At 42.4% G+C, this 26458-nt stretch overlaps 1 protein-coding gene across 1 annotated transcript; it reads right to left on the bottom strand.

Annotated features, from left to right (window-relative positions):
* Positions 1 to 322: 322 nt before the first annotated feature.
* LOC120438617 (E3 ubiquitin-protein ligase TRIM21-like) lies at positions 323 to 18134 on the bottom strand. Its single transcript, XM_039609024.1, has 2 exons — positions 17981 to 18134; positions 323 to 4663 (listed from the first exon to the last, which is right to left on the bottom strand). The coding sequence occupies exon 2, from the start codon at positions 4652 to 4654 to the stop codon at positions 2996 to 2998; it is 1659 nt and encodes a 552-aa protein (XP_039464958.1). The 5' UTR covers positions 4655 to 4663; positions 17981 to 18134; the 3' UTR covers positions 323 to 2995.
* Positions 18135 to 26458: the final 8324 nt, after the last annotated feature.

Below are 26458 nucleotides of genomic sequence, written 5' to 3'. Positions count from 1 at the left end.
TCTACACCTGCACCGTCAGCAGTAAGGATGGATATGTCCTGCTGCAGAAAGTGGGGACTCTCAATGTTATAGGTCAGTAAACACATCACAGGTCTCAGTGAATGCTGCATCAACAGCAGCTCCACCCTCCTCCTCCTCCTCTACAGGAGAAACTTTCTGTTTTTCCATATAATCTATGATTATTGTTCCCACGGCGACACACACAGCATCATGACCTGAACAACATGATCCCTGATCTGATGTTATAATCCTGTATTTACATGTGTGTCAGTTTTGGCTGGCGGTCATATGTCCCTTCCAATAACACGACGCGAGACTGGAATAAAATGTATCCATGGACTGGAAAACTTTATTAAAGAAGACACATGTTAACACAGCACAACACCAACTAAAAGCAAAATGGCTTCACTTATACTCTAAAAACTAAACTAAACCAGTAAACTCTACAAGACATGCTGTGTAAGTAAACAAACAACAACAGTTTGGTCTGCATTTATTCAAAGATCATATCCCACAGACTTAGTTTAGAGGGTCCACACTGTCTGCACTGTATATAGTGAAGTCTGCAAGTTTTTGAACAGTGAAATTAGTTTTGTGCCCAAATTATTCTGCAGATCATCAGAATAAGTTATTGGCCATGTTTGCAGAGCCCTTTTTAAAAATATGCTTTCATGACATTATCGTGTGTGGGGTGGTGGTCAGAGCTATCCAGACTGACCAGGGGGACGCTGAATGTAAGAAAAAACATGTTTTAATAAAGCAAATAAGTTGTTGTTCTAAAGAATCTGATTGTTTGCTTGCAGGACACCAGCAGAGATGAGTCCTCCGTCACAGAAGTATTTATATATTTTCTATTTCTATTGTATATATTAATCAGCATCTGTGGGTGGACAGCAAAAAATTTCATTGCACAGAGAAATGCCTTTTCTCTTGTGACACATGACAATAAACACTTTGAATCTTGAATCTTTGAATCTTGAAGACGGTCACCTGCAGGTCAAAGGTCATTGCATGTCCAACCCACATCCACTGTTACTAAGTTAAAGACTTTCTTCAGCACTTACATTTGACCACCTCGATCTATGACAGTCATTCAGGCAGTGATGCCTGGACTGGAAACAAGCATCCTTACTAAGCATACTGTTTTGCATTTCAAAATAAAAGTTGGGCTTATTTTGATGCCATTACAGGAACTGCTGTGAATTCTTCTTTTTGAATCATTACTTAGTTAAGTTGTGGAAACTAATGAGGTTGTACGTTCATGTTGGGAGAAGAGAGCCAGAATAATCTTATCTGTACGACTGTTTCAGGCTGATCCTTGGTGTGAGGCAGACTGTTGTCACACTGGGATCCTGTAAACTTGTCATTTCACCTGCTGAAGGAAATCTTTTTAAATCTTTTTCTCCTGAATTCCTTCTGAAAACATTTGAACACAACAAATTGGTGACCCGACGTGATTTTTTGGGTTGGAAAGGAGAAAAGGAGGATTGGAGAGGCTCCTGACGGAGCTGCTGTCAGACGCCAGAAGTGGAGGAAACTGATTCACCCTCACAGACGGCCTTCAAAATAAAGGTACGCAGAGCCTGTTATATCAAAAGCTGCAAAATTGGACATAAACCAAATTAAAATGTGAGCGGTGAGAGGTTACAGTGTTTATATGATAAGATACATGTTTAATACATAAAGTTGGAATTACAAGTTAGTAAGAAGGTTTTTAACAAAGGTTTAATTTAAGCCTGAAGTTTAAAGGTGAAAGAAATTTCAAGGTTTATCAAGGCTAACATGGAAATAGGTCAAAGGTTAAGATTAAGGATTAAGATGAATCAGAAAATTATGTAATGAAATGAAAATATGAGTTAAAGGAATAAATAGGTCAAAGGTCAGATTAAGTGAAATTTTAAGCCTTTGTTAGTTAAACCAGATAAAATAATCGGAATAAACGAATGGAGGAAAATCGCAAAGATGTTGTGATCAAAGCTCTTGTAAAATAGTTTGTACGGCATAAAGAAAAATACGTTTCAGTATATTGTATGTTTTAGCTAAAACCACTGTAGACACTGGTAGTGACCTCAAATCATTGTTACTGAAGAAGGAGGAATTCCACCTTAAACAGTAAAGTGTTCTTTAACAGTACGACATTGATAGAGTTTGTTTGTTTGTGTGTTTGAGAGTTCAGACTGAAAGAGATGCACAATTGTGTGTGTGTGTGTGTGTGTGTGTGTGTGTGTGTGTGTGCGTGTGTGTGTGTGTGTGTCTGCAGCTGTTCTTTGTGTTGTTGCTGGATCGTTGCCTCAGGGGGAAAGTTGTGTGTGTGTTGAACATGCAGACTAACAGAGACTGCAGCTGTCAGCAGCCACACACACTTTATATTCTTCAAATCAAATCACAGTGAAACATGTTCACTGACAGCTCAGCTTCAGCATCTTATTCATGCTGTGACTGCAGCCGTTCAACTCTGTTTCTCTTTAACCCAAATCATCACAACATGGAAATATAATCATCAAAATGATGTGACTGGAAGGATGCAGCAGTCTGTGCTCCACCTTTCTCCTCCACACCTGCAGGTGGAGAACATGGATGCATGAATCTCTACAGAGTTCTTTGAATATTATCCGTCTTATCAGTTTTCAGTGAACAAAAATCCTCACAGAGCCAAAATAAGCAGTTTGTATCCAACATAACTCAGCTGGACTCTGATGCTCCGTATAACAGCCACACATGAGTCTGGATTCACTCAAAGCGTTGAACAAACTTTATTGTAAATGAAGCTTTTGGACATTTATTCTCTGATATTTGCTCTTCAGCTCGAGTCTCCATCAGTGGGAACATTTCCTGATTCAACTTTTCTTCTGTTCAAATCAAACTCCATGAGAATCAAAGTGTGAATCAGAGTCCTGATGATCAGATTCTATAGAAACATGGAGACTGTAGAGGATTTACACTCAATATGTTCATTTGTTCCCTTCAAGAAAAATCAATCATTCATCAAATAAAATCAGTCGTTGATCGACTCAGTTTGATTGACAGGACAGATGATCAGAGGTGCAGAGTTTTTACCACCCTGATTCATATAGGGTTCGAAGTATGGGTGGAGTTTGTGAGTGAAGGAGCAGCCAGTAAAGGAGTAGATCAGAGCTGCAGCACCTACATCATAAAAGGAGACCAGACCCTCCTCATAATCCACAAACACCCCCACCTTCTCAGGACCAGGATGAAGACAGAGGGGGAGTGGTGAACCAATAAGAGCTCTGTACTCATTTCCATTTCTCAGCCACACAGTCCAGAAACCATTCCGAGGTTTCAGTGTGATTTTTCCCTTCCTGTTGATCGACTCTGTGGCCACTCCTAAATCCCAGTCAGTCTTTCCTTTAACCTGAACCTCAAAGTAAAATCTGCCTGAAGAGAAACTCTGCTCTCCTAAAACACAAGGACACAGAGAAAATCTCTCTGGGTTGTTTGGACGTTTCTTCCTCACATCACCACAGTACACTTGTTTTCTATCATCAGACAGGATGAGTTCAGGATGAGCTGTATCAGGATCCAGAGTCACATCCACCTCATACTGCTGCACCCTCTGCAGCTCAGCCTCAAACAGCTTCTTCTTCATGGGTTTCCAGACTGTCTCCTCCAGCTGAGCCACAGCTCTCCCCACAGTCCCCTCATATGATGGTGGATGGACTCTGACCTCTGTCCAGTCCTTGCTGGGTGGAGCAGCTTTCAGGGAGGAGAAGCTTTGGAGGAGGTGGAGGTGGTCTTCAGAGCGTGAGAGCTGCTCCACCTTAGAGCTTCTCTCCATCAGCTCAGAGATTTCCTGTTCCAGATCTTTGATGAGACCTTCAGCCTGTTTCTCTGTAGCTTCCTGTTTGTCTTCGATCTCCTTCATGAGCTCCTTCAGGCGTCTCTCAACAGACTCCATCAGAGCAATGAAGACCTGAACACCTTCTGCTTTCTGTCTGTTTGCAGCATCTTTACTCATCTTCACCGACTCTGTGATCTCCTGAATCTTCAGTCGTCTCTTCTGGATCATCTGCTGAATCTCAGCCTCTGTCTTCTCCAGCTCTGCCTTCTTTCCTTCATATTCTTCTCTCAGAGGAACAAACTCGTGGTTCTTGTGGTCTAAAACAGAGCAGAGCATGCAGACACATGTCTGGTCGGTCTTACAGAACAGCTCCAGAAGTTTATCGTGCTTCGTGCACATCCTGCCTTCCAGGTTCTCCACAGCATCAATCAGCTGATGTCCTCTCAGACCTTTCTTTGTCAGATGAGGCTCCAGGTGAGTCTGACAGTAGGAGGTCTGACACACCAGGCAGGACTTCAGGGCCTTCAGTCTGGTTCCAGTGCAGACGTCACAGGGAACTTCTCCTGGTTTGGCAGCTTGTTGCTCTGAGCTGCTGCTGCTGGCTTTCTGCTGAGCTTCACGTCTGAACTGAGCAACCATCTCAGAGATGAAGGTGTTGACCCTCAGCTGAGGTCTAGTGTAGAAAGTCTTGTTACACATGGGACACTGACAGCTCTGACTCATGTCCCAGTGCTGACTGATGCAGGTTTTGCAGAAGTTGTGTCCACATGGTGTAGAGACTGGATCAGTGAACACATCCAGACAGATGCAGCACAGAAACTGATCTTCAGATCGCAGATTGCTGGCAGCAGACATGTCTGCACTCTGAGGGAGAAAGAAAAGAAACACATTTGATTCAAAATTCACTTTAAATTTCATTTTTAAAAAGAGAGAAACAAGCGTCAGTAGTCTGAGGAGCTTGGAAAGAAAAGCGTCTGGACTTCTTTGAGTTTCTTTTCATCACAGAAGCTTCTTCACCTCATCCTCAACACAGACAAGACCAAGGAATTAATACTGGACTTTTGGAAGAACCCCCTCGTCTGCAGCCTCTTATCGTCAAAGGGACGGAGGTGGAGACGGCAAACAGCCACAGATTCCTGGGACTGCAGGTTACATCAGACCTGAGCTGGACTCTCAACACTACAGCAACTGTGAAAAAAGCCCAGCAAAGGCTTTATTTCATTAGGCTGCTCAGGAAAGCCGGCATGAACCACCACCCTCTCACCCAGGCCTACAGAGGACTGATAGAGAGCATCCTCACCGCAGGCATCACTGTCTGGTATAGAACAGACAGAGAGGAAGGCTCTGCAAAGAGTCATAAAGTCTGTGGAGAGGATTATAGGAACAAAACTTCCATCCATGGACCTTCTGTACACACAACGCTGCCGAAAAAGAGCAGAGAGAATGATAAGGGACTCACACCATCCAGCTCACTCTCTGCTCAGGCACAAAAACTGCACATACAAACTGAGAAACAACAGAGCGGACAGCAGCATCACACACAGAACAAGATTCTTCAATAGCTTCTTCCACACAACTGTCAGACTGATGGCAAACGAAAAAACACAGAACACTTAAACTAACACAGCGCCTCATTTTGAATGTATGATCAATTCACTGACCAATGGGCAATACACTCACAACAGACTTGTGAAACAGATCTGTGGAACAAATGTGCAATACTGTGAGTGCAATAAGAGGTAGAGAACTACAAGCTCTCTGTACATTTTCTTCTTTTTCTTTGTATATAGGAAATAGTACAACTACCCTACTCCGGACTTTATTTCTATCCTTCTGCTTTTTCCTTCTTTATATTATTATATTGTTATATTGTTAAAGTGTGATTTTACTTGAAAGGCTCTGCACAAGATTTCCAATGTACATGGACTGTTGGTAGTAATGGGATTTCCGGCTCTTGTTAGAGAACCGGCTCTTTCGGCTCGGCTCACTAAAAAGAGCCGGCTCTTTCGGCTCCCAACCGGCTCTTCAGGTTGTTTTGTTGCTTTAATTAATTTATTATTAACAATAATATAAAATTATGCACAAAAAGAATTACTAATGTAAAAAAAAAGTGCTTTTATTTATATATGTGTAACAGAGTTAGAAAATAGCTTAATGAATTTCCTCAAAATTGATGTGCTTTGTGAATAGTTGGAGCCACCTGGTGGACAAATACCGCAACTGCAACTGTTAAGGTTCTAAATTGCTGCACAGCGCATGCCTCAGCAAAGGAAAATACTCCCGAGCTGGTGGTAGGTGCTTGTGAGCGACACTGTTGTCAATTGTGTATGTGTATTAATTAAAACATTCTTATAGTGGTAATTGTCAACATGTATTTTGATTGTAAGTAGTACTAGCATGTATCCTGAAAGTTACAGGCATTTTGATGCATGGGTAGTAACTTTATTCACGAGTAGCATTTTAGTTAGCATGCTAAGCTAAGCTAATACTGTTAGCTAGTCAGGTGCTTTTTGACTTGCACTCAGCTCTAATATTTCTCTGTGTGATTGTAATTGTTCTAATTCTTTTAACAGAACTGAATGTTGCAGTTGCTTTGCACAGTATTAATGACAACTGTGTGCTGTTTTCTTTGTACCAGGTAGGCGCTGTTAAGTATAAGTTTTAATTGATGCTGTTGTATAGGAAAAAAAAAGATATTTATAATAGAAAAGCTGTTTTATATGTTATTGTTGTTTAGGAGAAAGGAGAAAAATAAATAAATAATATTGCTACTATACGATCACAGGTTTGGTTTCAGCTAGAACTTTTAAAAGACTTTGTTGATGTTGTGTTGTATAAATATATCCTAGTCGTTTGTTAAGTGTTATGTTTGAAAAGAAAAAAGCAAAAGGAAAATACTCCCAAGCTGGTGAACTGAATGTTGCAGTTGCTTTGCACAGTATTAATGACAACTGTGTGCTGTTTTCTTTGTACCAGTTGCCAGAATAAAGAGGGAGCCCAGAGTAAGGGCAAGTCCAGCGTTGCAGTGCCGTCCTTCCTACATGGGCATATCACACCACTTGCACGATAGACTCACAGAACAGCAACAGCTACATTGGTGCCGTGACTCTGTGATTTGAGATCAACTTGATGCAGATCTCCAACCCAGGTTGCATTGTATTGTGCTTTAAGATTCATCCATTGCTCGTCTTGGACTGTGAATTACGTTGAGGTACTGGACTGTTTGTTCTTTGGTTTGATGGGACTCTCTCTGGACTGCTTGTGCTGACACCTGCAACTCTGAATATTTGTTATTGTCTACGTTTTGTTTTTTTCTTGCTTTTCCTTTTCTCTGTTTATATGCTAATATGGCAAGCAAATTCCAGCTGAGTGATATATGTGACAATGTTCGCTCCTCTGTTGGGCGGGGTAGAGGTGCAGCACGTGCTCATTTACTGTCACATGGGTCAGTTGGGAGGGATGAGGGAGCTTCACCTGTGTTGCCTGGGAGGGTTGGAGCCTTTGGGTCGGGTGTAGATCCAAATGAGTCTCCCGTGGTGCAATTTTTGCGGGGCGAAGCACGTCACTCCACTCCCAGTGATGGGAATGACACATTAAACCAGTTTAGTGACGTGATCTTTCAGCTTGGTTTACAGATAGGTGAATCTATTGTGGCCAGACTTATGTCTAGTAGAGCTGTTGGTGATGTTGACCGAAATGATGCTCACTCACATGACCAGACTTCCCATTCGGGTGGCGATACGAATATGCCAAGTGAGAACACTCAATTCAGCGTTATTGTAAAATCCGACAGGGAGCCTGTCATTTTCAGGGGTGATGGTACAGACAAGTACACAGTGACTGAATGGGTTGAGCTAATGAAATCATACATCAGAAAGCAGAGTCTTGATGTGTCGTTGCAGACAGAGGAGGTGATGGGGAGGCTAACGGGGAAAGCCAGGGATGTAGTTAAGATAGGCTTGAGAAGTGATCCTGCGCTTATTACTTCCTGCGCCCCTGATGTCATATTCAACATGCTGATAAGGTACTTCAGCAACACTTCCTCTTGCCTACCTCTGCAGGACTTCTACTCGACTCTGCCTTCTCACAGGGAGAATCCTGTTGATTACTGGATACGCCTCAACAAGGCTGCTGATATGGCTGAGGAAGGTTTGAAGCATCAGGGCAGACGAATGGAGGACATTGGTGGTGAGATCGCTAAAATGTTTGTGAAACACTGCCCAGATCCTGAGCTTGCATCTGTGTTTAAGTACAAGCAGATACATGAGTGGACGTGCAAGGAGATTCAGGAGAGGATAGATGAGTATCGGCGCGAGAGGGTGTCTTCTGTGAGAGTGCGCGTGGTTGAGGCCCATGCAGCAGCGCTAATTCGTGATGACACGCGTGTTGAGCTCTTGAATAACGATGACAGGAAGTCTTCTGGTGTTGACTCACTTCCTGCCTCACCCCCGTCTCCTGGGGTAGGACCCTCTGTCTCACCCTCTCCTCTCTTGTCCCAGACGCAGCAGATGTTTCTCGCTCCAAGCTGTCCCACAGTTCCTCTTCTATTGTCACAGGATGGGGAACGGAATCCGACGACCTCATCTCGGAATGGATGTCAGACTATTCCCCTGCATTACCAGAAGCAGTCTGCTCTCCCTGCTCCTGAGCAGCAGTTCCCCCACAGTCAGCAGTCCAGCGATAATGCTGTGCTTGGCGAGATGATGTCAATGCTCAGGGAGCTGCTGAATAAAGTGAAGGCTGGGGATGGACATTCCCCCTCACGGCAGGGTGGCAGACGAGTACAGAACCGGGCCCCTTCGTTCAATGGCAGGAGCTGTCAGGTCTGTAATAAAGAGGACCACACTACACAGTTCCATTGCCGCTTCACCCGACTGTGTTTCACATGCTTTCAGCCCGGTCACACACGTCGCTCGTGTGCCAATGGGGCCTCTACGGGTGACAATGCCCAGGGAAACTAGACGACCTGTGCTTTGAGGGAGGCTGTGCAGGTCATGAGGAACACTCCCACACACATGATGCAGCAGTGCTGTATGACAATGTAAAGGACTTAGACAAGTCTGAGAGAGTTATTTTTCAGGACACACAGAGAATCAGCAGCAGTGACAGCCTGTTCTACACTCCTGTAATGATCGGAGGCAAGGCATCCCTTGGTGCTATGTTGGATAGTGGTTCAATGGCCTGTTCCTTGAGTGAAGTAGCACTGCAAAGGCTTGCTGCTGCTGGTGCTATTGATTTGAGCAATCAGGGGGCACCCACTGTTGTTTTTGTTGGCTGTGGTGGTGTGCGAGTGAAGCCTAAATCAGTGGTGGAGCTCGACATGGAAGTGTATGGGTGTCATATCTTGGTTCCAACCTTTGTTGTTGAGAATCAACGAGATGACTTAATTGTTGGCTCGAATGTCATCAGACATTTAATCCGTCAGTTCAAGAAAGATGCAAGCTACTGGGAGGCAGTTTCGACGTCGGGTTCAGGACATCAGGAACTTGAACAGTTCCTCTCTCTGCTTGCTGGCCTGGAACGCTGGTCTGGTACTGAGATACCGGACAAAGTGGGCACAGTCAGGTGCAACAGGGCTGTCACCCTGCCAGGTAACAGTGAGTTTCTTGTATGGGGGAAACTTCCTAAAGATGTTAAGATATCTCCCGGCTCTACTGTGGTTACTGAGCCAACCACCTCTCGCTCTGCACCCAGGGGCATCATGGTCGCTAGAGTGGTGACTCCTCTTTGGGGAGACAGGTGGGTCCCACTCAAGCTCCTCAACATCACAGACAACCCTGTTATTCTGCGGAGGAATGCCAAGCTTGCTGATGTCTACACCTGCCTTGCATTGGAGGATATGGAGGTTCCGGAGTTCAGTCAACAGTCTACTCGTACAGAGCCCACTGGGACATCTGTACCCACAGTGGATGTTGGTACTGTACAGGAGAGGCTGGACCGTGTTGGCCTGGGTGACCTGGACCTAAAGTCCTGTGATGTGTCATCGGACTGGCAAGAAAAGTTGGCTGACCTTGTGGTGAATTACCAAGATGTCTTTTCTCGCCATCATCTGGACTGTGGTGAGGCTAAGGCCTTTGTACATAGGATTCGACTGACAGATGACAGGCCATTTCGTCTCCCCTACAGGCGTGTGCCTCCTGCCGAATACCACAAGCTCCGCCAGGTTCTTAACGAGATGGAGGAGAGAGACATAATCAGGAAGTCTACTAGCGAGTTTGCCTCACCTCTTGTGAGTGTGCACCGATTTTCGGTGGCTCAACAGGCGAACGCTAAAGGACGCTCATCCTCTGCCACATCAAGCTGATTGCTTGGCAGCCCTTGGTGGCAATGCGTTTTTTAGCACAATGGACTTAACTTCTGGCTTCTATAACATGCCGCTACATGAGGAGGATCGCAAATACTCTGCATTCACAACACCCATGGGTTTGTACGAGTATAACCGCCTCCCTCAGGGTTTGTGCAACAGCCCAGCCAGCTTCATGAGAATGATGACCTGCATTTTTGGCGATCAAAATTTCCTCAGCCTGCTGTGCTACCTTGATGATCTGTTGGTCTTTGCACCATCTGAGGAGTTGGCTTTGGAGAGGTTGGGAATGGTTTTCAGCCGACTTCGCCAACACAACCTGAAATTGGCCCCAAAGAAGTGCTGGCTTCTCAGGAGGTCGGTGAAATTCCTCGGGCACATCATTAATGAGTCTGGTGTGTCCACAGACCCTGCTAAGGTCGAGGCTGTCAGCAATATGACCATTGCGGACCTAATGGAGCCTGATGGGATCACCCCGTCACAGTCCCGTGTCAGATCATTTCTGGGGATGGTAAACTATTACCAGCATTTTGTGCCCAACTACTCTGCCTTGGCAAGGCCTCTCTTGACCTTCTGTCTGGCCGGAAGCAGAAGCGCAGGGGCGGGCACGTGTGGGCCGTGCTATGCAATCTCGGAAGCTGACACCTACTGACTGGACACATGATCATCAACAGTCATTTGAGGATCTGAAGGCTGCTTTGGTGTCCTCAGTGGTTTTGGCTCATCCTGACTTTGCTCGCCCTTTTGTCTTGTCCACCGACGCCTCCTTGGATGGGCTGGGAGCAGTTCTTTCACAAGTTCAGGAAGGTGATTTTGTGGCTAGACCAGTTGCATTTGCCAGTAAATCCCTTTCCGTGCCCAGCGGAAGTACCCTGCTCATCGCCTTGAATTCCTTGCGTTGAAATGGTCTGTGTGTGACAAGTTTAGCCACTGGCTCAAGGGACATGCCTTCACGGTGTGGACTGATAATAATCCGCTTACACACATTATGACTAAACCTCGTCTGGGCGCCTGTGAGCAGCGGTGGGTGGCGGCTGGCATCTTATGAGTTTGATATCAAATATGTCCCTGGTTCTAAGAACATTGTCGCAGATGCACTAAGCCGTCGACCGTTTGTAAAGTTGGCTGTTGGAGAGAGGTTGCTTTGCTGCCCTTATAGCGACCTAGTTGGAGAAGCTCTTCCCATCTCTGTTGGCTCAGTACAGGAGGCATTTCGACAGTCGAACTCCAGTCGACATCTCTTCGACGGCCAGGTCGAGGAGGAGCCTAATGTGTCAGTGCATGCTAAGAACCAGTCCTTGACTAAAGAAGAGGTCTCTGCCATCTTTGAGACACATACCCTTTGGGAGTCGGGTGCCAGAACGCGTACTGTTGACATCCTCCAACAGTTTCCACAGCTACTTCTCCCTGAAACAGATGCTCAACCAGTGTTCTCTGAGGGTGAGCTTCGTGAGGGGCAGATGAGTGATCCTGTCCTCTCGAGAGTGTTGTACTTTGTGGAACGAGGCCGTCGACCTTCCAGGAGGGAGAAATCCAGTGAGTGTGCCATGGTCATTAGGTACCTTAAACACTGGGACAAACTGACGATGTGTAATGGTGTCCTTTACAGAGTATCTAGGGATCAGGTCTCCAAGAAGAAGAGATACCAATTTGTTGTCCCTGATGCCCTTAAACCCGAGGTCCTCCAGGGCACACATGACAATGCTGGTCACCAGGGGCAGTTTAGGAGCTTGTCTCTGGCCCGCCAGAGATTCTTTTGGCCGCACATTGATAGAGATGTGAAGGATTATGTGCAACAATGCCAGCGGTGTGTCGTTGGTAAGGCAGCTGATCCTGAGGGGAGGGCACCCCTGGAGAGTATCAAGACATCTGCACCTTTGGAAATTGTGTGCATTGATTTTTGGACTGCGGAGGATTCTAACAAGAAACCTGTTGATGTGCTGGTAGTGACGGACCATTTTACTAGGATGGCCCAGGCCTTCCCTTGCCGAGATCAGTCTGCTAAAGAGGTTGCGAAGCAACTCTGGGACAAGTATTTCTGCATTTATGGATTCCCAGAGAGGGTCCATTCTGACCAGGGGGCATCATTCGAAAGTCAGCTGGTTGCTGAGTTGCTCAGGGTCGCTGGTGTGAAGAAGTCTCGGATGACACCGTACCATCCAATGGGCAACGGTCGTGTGGAACGTTTCAACAGGACACTGGGCAACATGATTCGTGCCCTCCTTCCTGATGCAAAACACGACTGGCCCCGGCGCCTCCAGACCCTGACATTCATGTATAACTGTACTGTGCATGAGACAACAGGTTACGCTCCTTTCTATCTCATGTTTGGTAGGGTCCCCCGTCTTCCAGTTGATGTGCTGTTCAAAAACATACTGAAAGATCCTGAAATCAGTTGTTATGATAGCTACGTGGTGTCCCTGACAAAGGATCTTCAAGAGGCAATGGCTATTGCTCAAGGACATGTTGACAAAGAACAGAGACGTCAGGCTGAGCTCTATAACCGACGTGTGAAAGGGAACTTGATCGCTACGGGTGATAGAGTCCTGGTGTCCAACAGACGTGAGAGAGGGAAGCGAAAAACAGCAGACAGGTGGGAGTCCACCATATACACTGTCATTGGTGTGAACCCTGCTACTCACACATATGTGATCAAGAATCCTATGACTGGACAGGAGAGGGTTGTGCACCGTAACCTGTTGATGCTTGTTAACTTCTTACCTGTGGACGTGGACAGTCACGCAGATCGCACCTTTCAGTCTTCTTCTGAAGCTGGATCTGGCGACGTCATGGATGCGACGGGATTGCTGTCTTTCTCAGAAAGTGGGGATTCTGTGAACAGAACTCGGCAATGGGTTGACAATTTGTCGGCTGCATGTTCGGACAGCTGTGAGGGCGCTGAGCCCTCTAGTCGTGTTATGAGCATGGCTGATGAGCCTGAGAGTGTGAGTGATTTGCACCATCAAGCCGGTTCAGTGACCTCTGAACGAGGCTGCTTACTGGCCCCCTCGACCATCACTCAGGGAGGGAACAGACAACTCGCGCCTTCCAACCAATCTGGTCCTGACGATGTACAACCAGTCAGATCTCGTTTTGGACGCATTGTCAAACCAGTCAATCGGTTGCTCCATGTAATGTCCACTCAAGAGGTCGTCAATGATGCAAGTCAGATAATTGGCAAAGTCTCTAAGTCAATACGTCAGGCTTTTCAGTAAGGTTTTTCTTCTACATTGTGGGTTCCAGTTTGGTGTATTCTTTGTTCCATTCTGGTTTGCCATTGCACCACCGTGTTTAAACTCCGGTCCCGATGCAGGGACATTTCTTTTTCTGTGGGGCATGGTTTGTGTGGGGTGTAGACGGCATCCCGCATCCAGCAGCTGGTAGTGAGTTGGCGCCGCTCACTCTGCTTCATCCTTTTGGGGATACTTCTTGAGTTGGTGTGTCTATATAACCATGTCGGGTCTGTTTTCTTTTGGGTCTCTCTTTTGTTTTGTTGATTTTGGTGGATGCTGTGGGTTGTGCATCTATAATTTTGAGCGAAATTCTGCGGGGGTAGATGTAACAGAGTTAGAAAATAGCTTAATGAATTTCCTCAAAATTGATGTGCTTTGTGAATAGTTGGAACCACCTGGTGGACAAATACCGCAACTGCAACTGTTAAGGTTCTAAATTGCTGCACAGCGCATGCCTCAGCAAAGAAAAATACTCCCGAGCTGGTGGTAGGTGCTTGTGAGCGACACTGTTGTCAATTGTGTATGTGTATTAATTAAAACATTCTTATAGTGGTAATTGTCAACATGTATTTTGATTGTAAGTAGTACTAGCATGTATCCTGAAAGTTACAGGCATTTTGATGCATGGGTAGTAACTTTATTCACGAGTAGCATTTTTAGTTAGCATGCTAAGCTAAGCTAATACTCGTTAGCTAGTCAGGTGCTTTTTGACTTGCACTCAGCTCTAATATTTCTCTGTGTGATTGTAATTGTTCTAATTCTTTTTAACAGAACTGAATGTTGCAGTTGCTTTGCACAGTATTAATGACAACTGTGTGCTGTTTTCTTTGTACCAGGTAGGCGCTGTTAAGTATAAGTTTTAATTGATGCTGTTGTATAGGAAAAAAAAAGATATTTATAATAGAAAAGCTGTTTTATATGTTATTGTTGTTGTTGTTTAGGAGAAAGGAGAAAAATAAATAAATAATATTGCTACTATACGATCACAGGTTTGGTTTCAGCTAGAACTTTTAAAAGAAAGACTTTGTTGATGTTGTGTTGTATAAATATATCCTAGTCGTTTGTTAAGTGTTATGTTTGAAAAGAAAAAAGCAAAAGGAAAATACTCCCAAGCTGGTGAACTGAATGTTGCAGTTGCTTTGCACAGTATTAATGACAACTGTGTGCTGTTTTCTTTGTACCAGTTGCCAGAATAAAGAGGGAGCCCAGAGTAAGGGCAAGTCCAGCGTTGCAGTGCCGTCCTTCCTACATGGGCATATCACACCACTTGCACGATAGACTCACAGAACAGCAACAGCTACATATGTTTATATATAAATATATGTGGTGGCCCCTACAGACAAAGCACATACAAACTCCAAAACACATTTCTAGCATTAACTGAACTTCCATATCAGAGCTACCTAGATCACTTAAATTACACAATTGAAAGCATATGTGTATTGTTTGTGTATTTATACACAAGCACTCATATATATTCAAATAATTTAATTTTTTTGCAGCAGGTCTACCTGTACTAGGTGCACCTGCTCCTTGTCGTTTCTATCTCTGACTTCATGTCCTCTACAAGAGTTTCTGTTTTTTTTGCTAGTTCTTCAAATGTTCAATAAAAACATGTATGCTAATTCATAACGAAGAAAGCTTTGTAATGAAGACTGTCATTTCCAAAACACTGCCTGCCCCCCCGCGGTCCGCAGCGCTGTTGAAAAGGCTGTGGAAGTCCCTGTATTAAACATGTAGACCTGTGACACAAAAATCACCAAACTCGGACCACCACAGACTGTTTTCCTTCGTGGTGATGAAGGAAAACGCTGGGTTGGCATGTAAAAGGGCATTTATTCCCTTCAAGGACCTGCAGTTCCAAAAAAGTGCCCCTCCAACAGCCAAACCCATCTGTTCTCTGATTGGATTGTTACATTTGTGATTGACATGACATTGACCAATCAGATGAAAGGACGAAAAATAGGGTCAAAATTCGTACTTGTAACTTGCAGGGTTACACACAAACCTTTTTTACACACACACAAATTTTTTTTACACATACAAATCTTTTTTACACACACACAAATTCTTTTTACACATACAAAACTGATTTACAAGTACAAAATATTTATGACCACATTTTGAGCCCATAATTTTTTATCACAACTTTGGTTTTACGTGGCCTATCAACACAATTTAAAAACTGGTATAAAGTCCCCACTTTTTCCGTCAATTGTTCGTCTGTCCTGCTCATATCTCCAATGGTTGTACACGTTGTCATTAATGTGGCTTCACTCCATATCAGCATATCGCTTTGCTAGCTAAAACACCGGTGTCGGCACATAAGAACACTGTCATAGCTGTCATAGCCTATCAACCACGTTGATTGCGTACATACGAATGTAAATCGCATTATTGGCTGGACTATGGGATAAGGTGGCATCTACTGATGGGATTTCCGGCTCTTTTTAGAGAACTGGCTCTTTCGGCTCGACTCACTAAAAAGAGCCGGCTCTTTCGGCTCCGATCCGGCTCTTCAGGTTGTTTTGTTGCTTTAATTAATTTATTATTAACAATAATATAAAATTATGCACAAAAGGAATTACTAATGTAAAAAAAAGTGGTTTTATTTATATATGTTTATATATAAATATATGTGGTGGCCCCTAGAGACAAAACACGTAAGAAACAACTCATAAAAAGCACGTACAAATTCCAAAGCACGTACAAACTGCAAAACGCATTCCTAGCGTTAACTGAACTTCCAAAACAGAGCTACCTAGATCACTTAATTTACACTATTGAAAGCATATGTGTATTGTTTGTGTATTTATACACAAGCACTCATATATATTCAAATAATTTAAAAAAATGTACATTTACCTTTTACTACCACACACCAAATCCGGTCGTTGGTACTTGCTGGCTTGTGTAGCCACTAGGTAACAAAACCTCAACACTGCGCCGAGCATCCTGGAGCACTTCTGTTGTCTTTTGTACATGTTTTGAGTTTTTATGTGCTTCTGAGTTTTTACGTGTTTTGGAGTTTTTATGTGTTTTGGGGTTTTTACGTGCTTTGTCTGTAGGGGCCACCGTAAATATACTATTATTTATTCACTCCACATAAAATGTAATAAATAAATCATATAATAGAAAAAACAACTATTCACATTTCAACTTTAAATTTGTAAAAGGAAAAAGCTGAAAATTTAAATAGTTAAAAGTGAAACAACACAAAACACTGCAAACCACAACACAATTAAATATAAATTAAAATATGAAAACAAAAAGAAGATGCATATTCTCTGTCATATGGGCCTGCACGAATAAACTTTCTGAATCCTTTATCATCCGCAACTGAAAATAGTTGCGGATGATTACTATACCTTTCTAATGTGACGTTGTTGTCCCTGGCTCTCTTTCTCTCTCTCTCCCTCCCGCTCTGTTCCTGTGCTACTGCGACTGTAACTACCGCCCCTCCCCCCTCTGCCCAGCGCAAAGCACAAGGCTCGAAAGCGGAGTGAAGCGGAAAAAAAGTGCGAGAGAGAGGGTGAGAGAAGGAAAAAAAAAAACCCACGGCTTGCGATAAGGAGCTGGCTCGCGTCGTTCACATCAAAGATCCGGCTCTAAGAGCCATTTCGTTCGCGACTGACACATCACTAACTGTTGGTCCATGTACATTGGAAATCTGTTGGTCCTGTGTGCAAATGTCAAAATAAAAATCTTCAATTTTCAGTTCTAAGAGTAACTGGTGGAAGCAACACACTCAGACACAAACTGGTTCATCCCAAACACAAACTTAACAACGTCGTGTCTGCTGTACAGTGCAGCGTCCAGATGAACAGAATAACTTTTGGGGATGAACATAAATACAGTCGTTAAAAAGATGTGAAATTGTTTGGCTGACACGGACATTATCCCACATTCTTGACTTTCCTGCCCAGCGAATGCTCCTGACACAGGGGAAACAGATCCTGTTGGAGATCCCTACCTTGGCACAACGCCTGCCATGGTCTTTGCACACTTAACACAATAATGCATCATGTTGTCAGCTTTACTGTATCTTAGCCAGAGAAACTGGACAGGCCGCTCTCTTCCAAATGTTCACACTTCCCCCTTTTACTCTCAGTGGGCTCAGAGTCCATCTTATGTGGCTCATTATCTGATGCCGTCTCCGGACCAGTGTTAGACATAACCTGAGAGGTTGATGGCTCCATGTCAGAGCACTGGCTATGAATTTCAGACGGATCAGGCTTTAACAAAAAGGTTATCAATCGCTCTTTTCATCTTTTCTCATTACCTACAGCTACATCCACTCCTATCAGGCCTAGACTGCTCACCTCTGCCGTGTTGATTCAAAGAGACGGAAAGTAAATAAACAGCAGACAGAAATGAGGCGCCTGCATTTCACGCAGGCGCAGTACTGGAACGTAAGCATTTTCGTCTGGTTCAATGTGGATGCACAACTCTGAAAACGACTGAAAACGCTAGTATGGAGGCGGAGCGCTTTCAGATGGAAATGCTGTTTTCAAATCTATCCAAGCTAGTGTGGATGTAGCCTAAGTTGCACCATGGAGAAATGAGGTGGCACTCTAGAGCCCTGATGAAGTGAACAGAGTGAAGATTTGTGTAGAAACAGGAAGTGTGATCAGCTGCACTCACCACTGTTGCTGAGAGAAACCTGATGGACTCCAGTGAATCTTCTTTTAGAGACAAACAGGACTCAACTGCAGCTCTGCTGCTGCTCTCTCACACAGTCACTTCTGGAAAATGACGTTGAACTTCTTGTCTTTGTTCCCCCTCTTCCTGCCTCTCCCTTTACAGGAATCGGCCGGTCTGTACTCAGTGACTGTGTGCAGTGGGTGGGAGTAGTGGTGTGTGGGTTCACACAGTAATGACGGCCTCAGGTGATCAGGAGAAACTCACCTGGATTTCCTTTTTCCACAGCAGACTGAGAGCTTCAGGTGGACCCTGAAGGAGGTCTCAGACACAGGTGGTAAAAGTACACACAGTGTTAGGTTTTTGTATTGTTGATTGTCATTTATGCTTAGAAATATTTACTCATATATGTTTAGAAGTATATAATCATTTGTAGACTGAAAGAATGTCTCATCCTAGGAGGTCTGTAACAACTCTGTGTAGCATGAAGAGGGGAGTGCGTTCACTCCTCTTCAGAGTGTTCTGGCAGAGATCACACACCTCCTAGGAGAGGTCGTATCTTCTCTTGCTGATATATGGTATAACAAACACACGTATATCTGTTTGAGTGTAAGAGCCTTTTGTTTAGATGGACCGCTAGACTCCTGGCACCAGCTTTGGGGAGTCACATTCCACACACACACACACACACACACACACACACACACACACACACTTACAAAATCACAGGCAAGGTACTCTTTGTGTGTATGTATAAGTCATATGTTAATGAACCTATGCATATTCATGTAACCTCAATGAAAGATCGGTGTTACGGGAGAGCGGACGAGAGCAACTGGGGTTAAGCGAAGGAACGGCGTTTGTTTAGTTCTCTCCCGTGCACGTGAAACATAAAGAATGTTGCCTACTCGTGTCTTGCTTGCTGTGTAATTACATTGTCTTCAACGTTACAGTGAATAGGTTCAAGCTACAAACCTATCACACAGTCTGTACTTAAGTAGAAGTACTACTGTTAAAAATACTTTAAGTACTAATTCAACTTCTTTACTCAAGTAAAAGTAAAAAAGTACTGGCTGTGAAATGTAAGAGAGTAAAAAGAGCTGATTGAAGAACATTTCTAACACGTGTTTATACAAAGCTACAGAACCATGTGCTACATCAACGTAATAATAAAATAATATTATTCACTTTATTTCGGTCTTAATTTGAATTCTAAATAAATAAATATAAAATAAAAAAATATTTTAGCTTGAAATAAAAAAAAAAATCTGCCAATGGAACAAGTTAAAATTCTCTAGTTTTTCTAGTCTGTCAAATGGAATAAATTCTGTTCCCTCTGTTGTGGAAGTTTTCCACTTAAATAAAGCCTGCAGATGAGTGGTGAGCGATAGCCAACATTCTTTTAATCAAAGCACACAAAGAACAGACAACCAAGCTTGGTGGAGAGCCTGCATGACCACGGGGCAGGGTCAGCAGAGTCTCACTGAGAGTAGTGTGTCTCTCAGTTAAATACTTTCTCCATGAACAAAAGGCAGTACACAGCTGTTTCACACCTTAAGATTCACCACTCCCTGGAAGAGACAAAAGACTCCTCCTGTGGAGTTGTCTGCTTCCCCCAACTTCCTAACTAGACCCCCACCATCTGTCTTACAGTATGGGTGTCAGACATGTTAAAATCCAGTGGCACCAAGGCATTACAATAAAATAATGTGATTAATACATAAGTGAAAGAAATTCCATTACACCTCTAATATATGTTCTAAGTATTTAATTCCTTTACAACTCCATTCTGGAAAATTAATCATATTATTGTTTTGTAATATGTCAGGGTTATTCCAGATAGGTGTATGTTTGCATGGGATTAATGAAGACTCCGTCAATTTTAGAAACTCCCACCATGCTGTCAGAGAAGAGCTGATGCTGACGCTTTTAAAGCATTCATGTCATATGTTTATTTCTTTTAATGTAAATGCAACAGCTTCCAAAACCTGTGACATCACATTTTGAAAAATCAGTAATATTAATCTCCCTGATCTTTCATCTCCCATTTATGACCTTCCATTTATTCACAGCTCCTCATCCCCTGATGAACTCGTTTCTTATTATAATGTCAACTTTCATAACCTTCTTAACATATTTGTTCCACTTAAACACCGAACTGTCTCATTTTCCCATTCAGCACCGTGGTTTACACTTAACCTGCTCCAAATCAAAGCTAAAAGATGCCAGCTGGAACGTCAGTTCAAGAAACCGGACTCACCATACATAAAGAAATGTATAAGGATCATATCTTGTTGTATAAGGACTGCATTGCTTCAGCCAAATCCGCATACTATTCTGGCTTAGTCAGTTCTAGTGAAGGTAACTCCAGGTCTCTCTTTTCTTTGTTTAGTAAAATCACAAAACCTCCGGACTCATTCTCCTCTCATATGGACTCTGCTGACTTTTGCAACTCTCTTACATCTTTTTTCACTCTTATAATCTCTGACATCCACCAACAACTTACCTCTGTAGGAACTTCTAACCTTGAAGTAGACTTTCTGTTCTTTTTCACTGTGTTAGTTAAAGCCTGTCTTCCCTCATTGGTTCCTCTTATAACTAGTATTATCCACTCTTCCATTCACACTGGAATTGTTCCTTAATCTTTGAAAACTCCTTTTGTCATTCCAGTTCTCTCAAAGCCTGGGGCAGACCCCAATAAATATGATAATCTTCGCCCTATATCAAATCTCCTCTTTATTTCAAAAATCCTTGAGAAAGTTGTTGCCTCCCAGCTTCACTCATACCTCAGTGACCATAATCTCTGCGAACAATTTCAGTCTGGCTTCCGCGCCAATCATAGTACAGAAACTGCTCTGTTAAGGATTACTAATGACCTTCTGATGGCAGCTGATTCTGGTCTTTTAACCATTCTAATCCTTCTTGATCTTAGTGCGGCATTTGATACCATTTCTCACATTATCCTCCTGAACCAGTTAGCATCCATTGGCATTAGTCATACCCCCCTTGCCTGGTTCACCTCCTATCTCTCAGACCACACTTAGTTTATCCAATTTAAATCACACTCTTCAAGTCTCTATCCTGTTTCTGCTGGTTTGCCCCAGGGTTCAGTATTAGGGCCTCTTTTATTCATTATTTACATGCTCCCTCTTGGCCATATATTCCAAAAATATAATATAAATTTTCACTGTTATGCCGATGACACCCAGCTCTACATTTCTTCTAAACCCAATTCATCCCTCCCACCTCCCTCTCAAACTGTCTTATTGAGATTAGAACCTGGTTCTCCTCCAATTTTCTTAAACTAAACAGTAATAAAACAGAAGTTTTACTTGTTGGTACAGCCTCTATCTTATCCAAATCCCACAGTTTTTCCATTAACATTGAAAATTCTCCTACCGTTCCCTCCCCTCAGGTTAAGAGTTTAGGTGTCATACTTGATAATACTCTTTCATTCCAGTCTCAGATTAATTACATAACCCGGTCTGCATACTTCCACTTACCTAATATTAACCGACTCCATCCCTTCCTTACTCCCCATGCTGCTGCCATCCTTGTCCATAGTCTTATTATGCCCTGTATTGATTACTGCAATTCCCTCTTATTTGGTCTCCCTACACTCTAAAAAGTAATTAATGGGACCTTTAGTCATTACTTACATATATATGTTGTTGTGAAATGAAAAATCAAGTTCATAAATACTGTTAGACTTCCTAATTACAATTTTTATTTTATTGAGTTCGGGTGACACATAAATTATGCCTCTTTACTCAATATATAATCGTGATTTGTCTGAATTTAAAATCTTCTTTTAATCAAAAAACAATATAATTTTAAGTTCTGTCGATGTAAAATACAACTTGATGACGTGTAAACAGCTCACAGTTCCCTTCTTCTACTCAAGCGGACATATTCAACAGCACGTGTTCAAGGTTTATCAAGAGCTGTGTTCGTCGCGAACGGTGAGTAATTTTATGCGAAATTACACATATTTGCAGTCGCTTTGGATTTTGTTAGTTTACTTTAAAACAATGACGTAACATACATAACATACATCTTAGCTTGCCCCCGCGTTTGTGTGTGTTTAATGTACACACAGCAGCTAATTCATGATAGCATAAATTGTTGGGCTCTTTTGGAAAATTTAACACTGACGTTACTCTAATGCAGACCACTGTAATTGTCTTATAATTTTTAAAAGATAGCGGACGTTGTTAGCCCCAGCGCAAACTACTATGCTAACGTAGCTAGCCAAGCTAAGTTGTGTTCACTGTGAGTTTATTTTTGAAATGTGAAATTTATTTTTTGAAGGGAAGCATTTTATGTTAGTAATTGTTAAGAAACGCTTCTAAATTTTCGTAACGTTACGGGGTGAAGTTCAACCCCATTGGCTTCTGCGCAGGAAGTGCAGTCGCCATTAGTCCGGTGTGTCTGTTGACCGCTAAGAGCGGTTCTTCACCGGCTGCTCGGCCTATTTTCACAGGTAAAAGACCAGACTTAAGTGCATTGTGCCGCATATGGTAGGGTAGTTAGCTGTCCCTAATTTTTGGGGACTTTCCGTGTTTTGTAGAGACGTAGAGGCGACGTGCATTGGCACTGGCTGTAACATTGATATTGCTCAATAAAGTTTGAAAGTAAGAAAAAAATCAATAGCGGGCCGCCATCTTGGTTGGGTCCCCATTCGCCGCCAGTGCATTTTTTCTACTGAGGAATGTATTCACCCATGGTAAATAAGGAAAATGTTTAAATATTTTTCCAAACAGATAAGGCAAGAAAGGTCAATAATCCCACATATGGTTTCAGTAGTATGCCAGTTTTTGCGACACTAGGGTGCACAAAAATGACCATAGCTGTTGACTCAGCATTGATTCCAATTTGGTTTTGGAGAATGAAATGAAAACAGATCAAGTGGGATTATTGACATTGTAGCTTGTGTATAAAAAAGTTTGGGTTTTTTTTCGTATTTACTGTCAGAAATGATTCTGTCCTGTCATGCCACACCTTATGTTTGCTTTTGTTGATAAAAAAAATAAATATATATATATATAATTTTTTTTTTTTTTTTTGAGTTAACACATTCCTCAGTAGAAATACATGCACTGGGGGCGAGTGGAGACCCCTCCAAGATCGCGGGTCGGTGGGGATACACGCTCAACAGACTGGCCCAGTCTATGTCACCTCTATGTATATTTGATCTATGGAAAGCCACGTTAGGCTTTCCAGCACCCAGTGTATTCAGGTCTATGTAGTTTTGAATGTTTGGTTCTAGCTCACACAGCTTTGACAGGTGAAACTTATTCACTGTATTGAAGACTCACAGGTGAAGTTGAAAATACCATCTTTTGTATTTTTGTGCAGGCACGACTTTCTGGTGTTATACACTGTCCTGGCGTTGCAGATCTAGGGGTTCCAGTTAAGACGTGGTCAGCCTTCTAAAGAAAGTGGGAATCTCACCGAAATATTCAATTACTTTGCTGTGTTTCTTGCCAGGACTAAGGCTCAAACCATCATCTTCTCCTGGTATCGAATACCAAGGGACCTTCTGAAGTAAGCTTTAACAAGTAAGCTTGAATTGAGTAATTCAGAATCATGAAGTATGGATTGGCCTTGCAAAATCTGTAAATTTGCAACCTCCACTAAGGAAGAGCTGATGAAACATTATAGGTTACGCCATATCCTCAGTGTACAGCCTCTGCCATGTCCTTACCTAGATTGTTTTTGTTCATTTAAGTCATGGGGTTGATCCAGAAACAGGTGTTTTGTCATGAAAGTTTCTCTTTTCTACTGCAAATTTCTAAATAACAGAGGTAGAAACATTTTTTTTGCGGCTGAAAGAAGAGAGACTCATTTTTGTCATGGTGGTTTCAGAATTCACATAGTCATAGAACAAAATATTCTGTGAGCCTTCAAAATCAGTGAAAAAGCTAAATATCTCTGGCACTGAGGGGGGTATGAAATCTGAGAGTGGCTGGCACTGAATGAGTTAAGGGACATTCCAACCCCAAGTGAAGAGATGTCTATTGCCATGTATAAGTGAGAAAAAAGCATTTCAGAATTACAATCCGAAGATGTTTATTGCCATTGTCATTGAACATAATTTGCTGAATAGAAACCTGTTTCCGTGATAAGGTGCAACATAAACACACAGGATAAAAATTTTGTAGCCAGCGCAGTCATTTTCCTGATCTGGCAGCAGCTTTAGCAGAGCATAAACAATGGAAGTGAATGGCAGGTACTAGCATTTTGTGTGCAAAAGTGATTAAAATCACTCAATAATGATACCAAGTATTCCTGGGGAGCTCAACAATCATGCTGACTGCAAATGAAAAGTATGAATTGACATGAAGGATTTTCAGGAGCCGATTTAGACTTGGGACTACATTACGACAAAGCACTGCTGTAAGCCTCCACATGGTTATAACACAGCAGTTGAAGCCACTGCCGACCAGTGTCTATAAACCAACATGCTATTTGTGCAATATTTCTTCAACAAATCAAAGACCCATCCATTGTTACTGCAGCTTACTATGCTTGTATAGTAGTGGCTGTGTGTGTTTGTTTATGGAAGCTGGAGGCTTTTTCAACTTTTATGTTATATCCATGCACCATGCAGTGGATGTTTACAGCGGTGTTTGTCGTAACTGCAATGTAGTCTCAAGTCTAAATCAGCTTCTGCAAATCTTCCGTGTTACTTTTGCACTTTTCATTTGCCGTGAACATGATTACTGAGCTCCCAAGAAATATTTGTTTTCATTACTGAGTCATTTTAATCACTTTTGCACACAACATGCTAGCACCTGCTATTCACTTCCATTGTTTATGCTATGCTAAAGCAAATGGATTGCTTCCGGATCAGGAGAATTAGTGTGCTGTTTACAAAAGGCTTGTTTCTCACTTTCTAACTGTGGCAATATGGCAATAGATAAAATTTCACTTAGAAGTGGAATAACCCTTAAAAATGATTTATTAGATTTTCTTTTCAAAGTGGAAAAACAAAACTGTGAAAAACAAGACATTTTTTATTTTAAACATTGGATTATGGTTTAATTTAGCTTTTAAAAATTACAGAATGACAAAGTAAAATCACTAAAAAACACAAAAGACAACCTGTTTTAGCTTATTTTCCTACCTGTAGTAGTTCATTCCCTTATGCACGTCATCCTGAAGTGCTTGAGCTATGTATTTTATACATCCTAACATTTAATTTCTCCTACAAGGATGAGGAGGAGCTCAACACAGACCTTGCAATGCAAATCATGAAGATTGCTATCATTGGTGATGGGCCTGCAACCATCATCGTTGAGGGATCCAAGATCCTGGAGAGGATTGATGTTGCCAGATCCTGTGCTTTGATGATGGGAGTAATCTACGCTCTGAACCTTACCTATCCCAAGCAGCTGAAATTTACCTTTGAGGTATTTCAAAAGCTATGCCTTGAGCTTGATGGACAAAAAGCCAGCCCTAAAGTAATGAATCTTAAGTTTGGTATTTTCTAGAGCAGACTTGATAGACCATTCGTGAGTGAGTTTCACAAAACCTTATTCCTGCATTTCTGGCACTACTTCATTGTGTTTTACTAAATTTTAAAGCGCTGTTCTTAAGTCTTCTGAGTTAATGTTTTGCCGTGTCTTAAATGCTGTTATTTGCACATTTTTAAGGAATGCGTTTAATTTCTTCCATGACCTGTGTTCTGAGGGTACTGGTGTGTTTTAAAGTTTGTGTAATGCCCTCTTTAGCTGGCCTTAATCTTGAGGGTGAAAAGTCAAATATAGAAGAGAATCAAGAATACTTTGTAAGAGTGCTGACAAAGTTGAATGAAAGAAGCTTTGCTCATTTTATGTTTAAATTAGTGCATTTAATGTATAGCAGCCTGTCATCTTTTGTTTTGATTCACTGTCACATGTTAAAGTAAAAAAAAAAGAGGATTCAAGTAGTAGGTTGTATTACAGTTTTAATACACAGTTCCTTAAGTTTCAGCGGGCAATTTGTGTTCTAGGAAACTGAAGCCCACAAATCTTGCACTTCGCACGCACGTTAAAGAATTGTGATGTTTGTTATTGGAATTAAATGGGTCTAACTCATTTGAATACATCTGTCTGAATTTCTATTCTTTCTGAGCACCAGGTACAAGTCCCTTAGCTGATGTCCAGGTATTTGGCATCACATCTGCCGCATTCAAACAAATACACACAACATCCATTTCTTTTTCTGAAGGTCATGACACAAGAGCACACAGTGCATGTTAAGGCTGACCTTCGTTTGGGGAAAAAAGTGATCGACAAGTTTATAAGGTCTTAGAACCTTGACTTCTTTGTGGGCAGGCACCACCATGCATGAGCCTGCCCACGCAGTAGTCATGGTTATAAGACACAGCCAAATGATCAAGGTTGTATTTTGGAGCGACTTAGCCTGCTGGGAAACAGGTAAATGCCCTTATAGAATCTCCTGTAGGACAAAAAAATTACTACACTGTAACCAAAA

Source organism: Oreochromis aureus, linkage group 3 (assembly GCF_013358895.1).
Source record: "Oreochromis aureus strain Israel breed Guangdong linkage group 3, ZZ_aureus, whole genome shotgun sequence".
In the NCBI taxonomy this organism is placed as follows: Eukaryota; Metazoa; Chordata; class Actinopteri; order Cichliformes; family Cichlidae; genus Oreochromis; species Oreochromis aureus.
Note: the sequence above shows the minus strand (reverse complement) of the source record. Positions and strands in the feature narration are given on the sequence as shown.

Coding starts and splice junctions, on each gene's coding strand:
- LOC120438617 (XM_039609024.1), bottom strand. CDS start 4,654: ATGTCTGCTGCCAGCAATCTGCGATCTGAAGATCAGTTTCTGTGCTGC.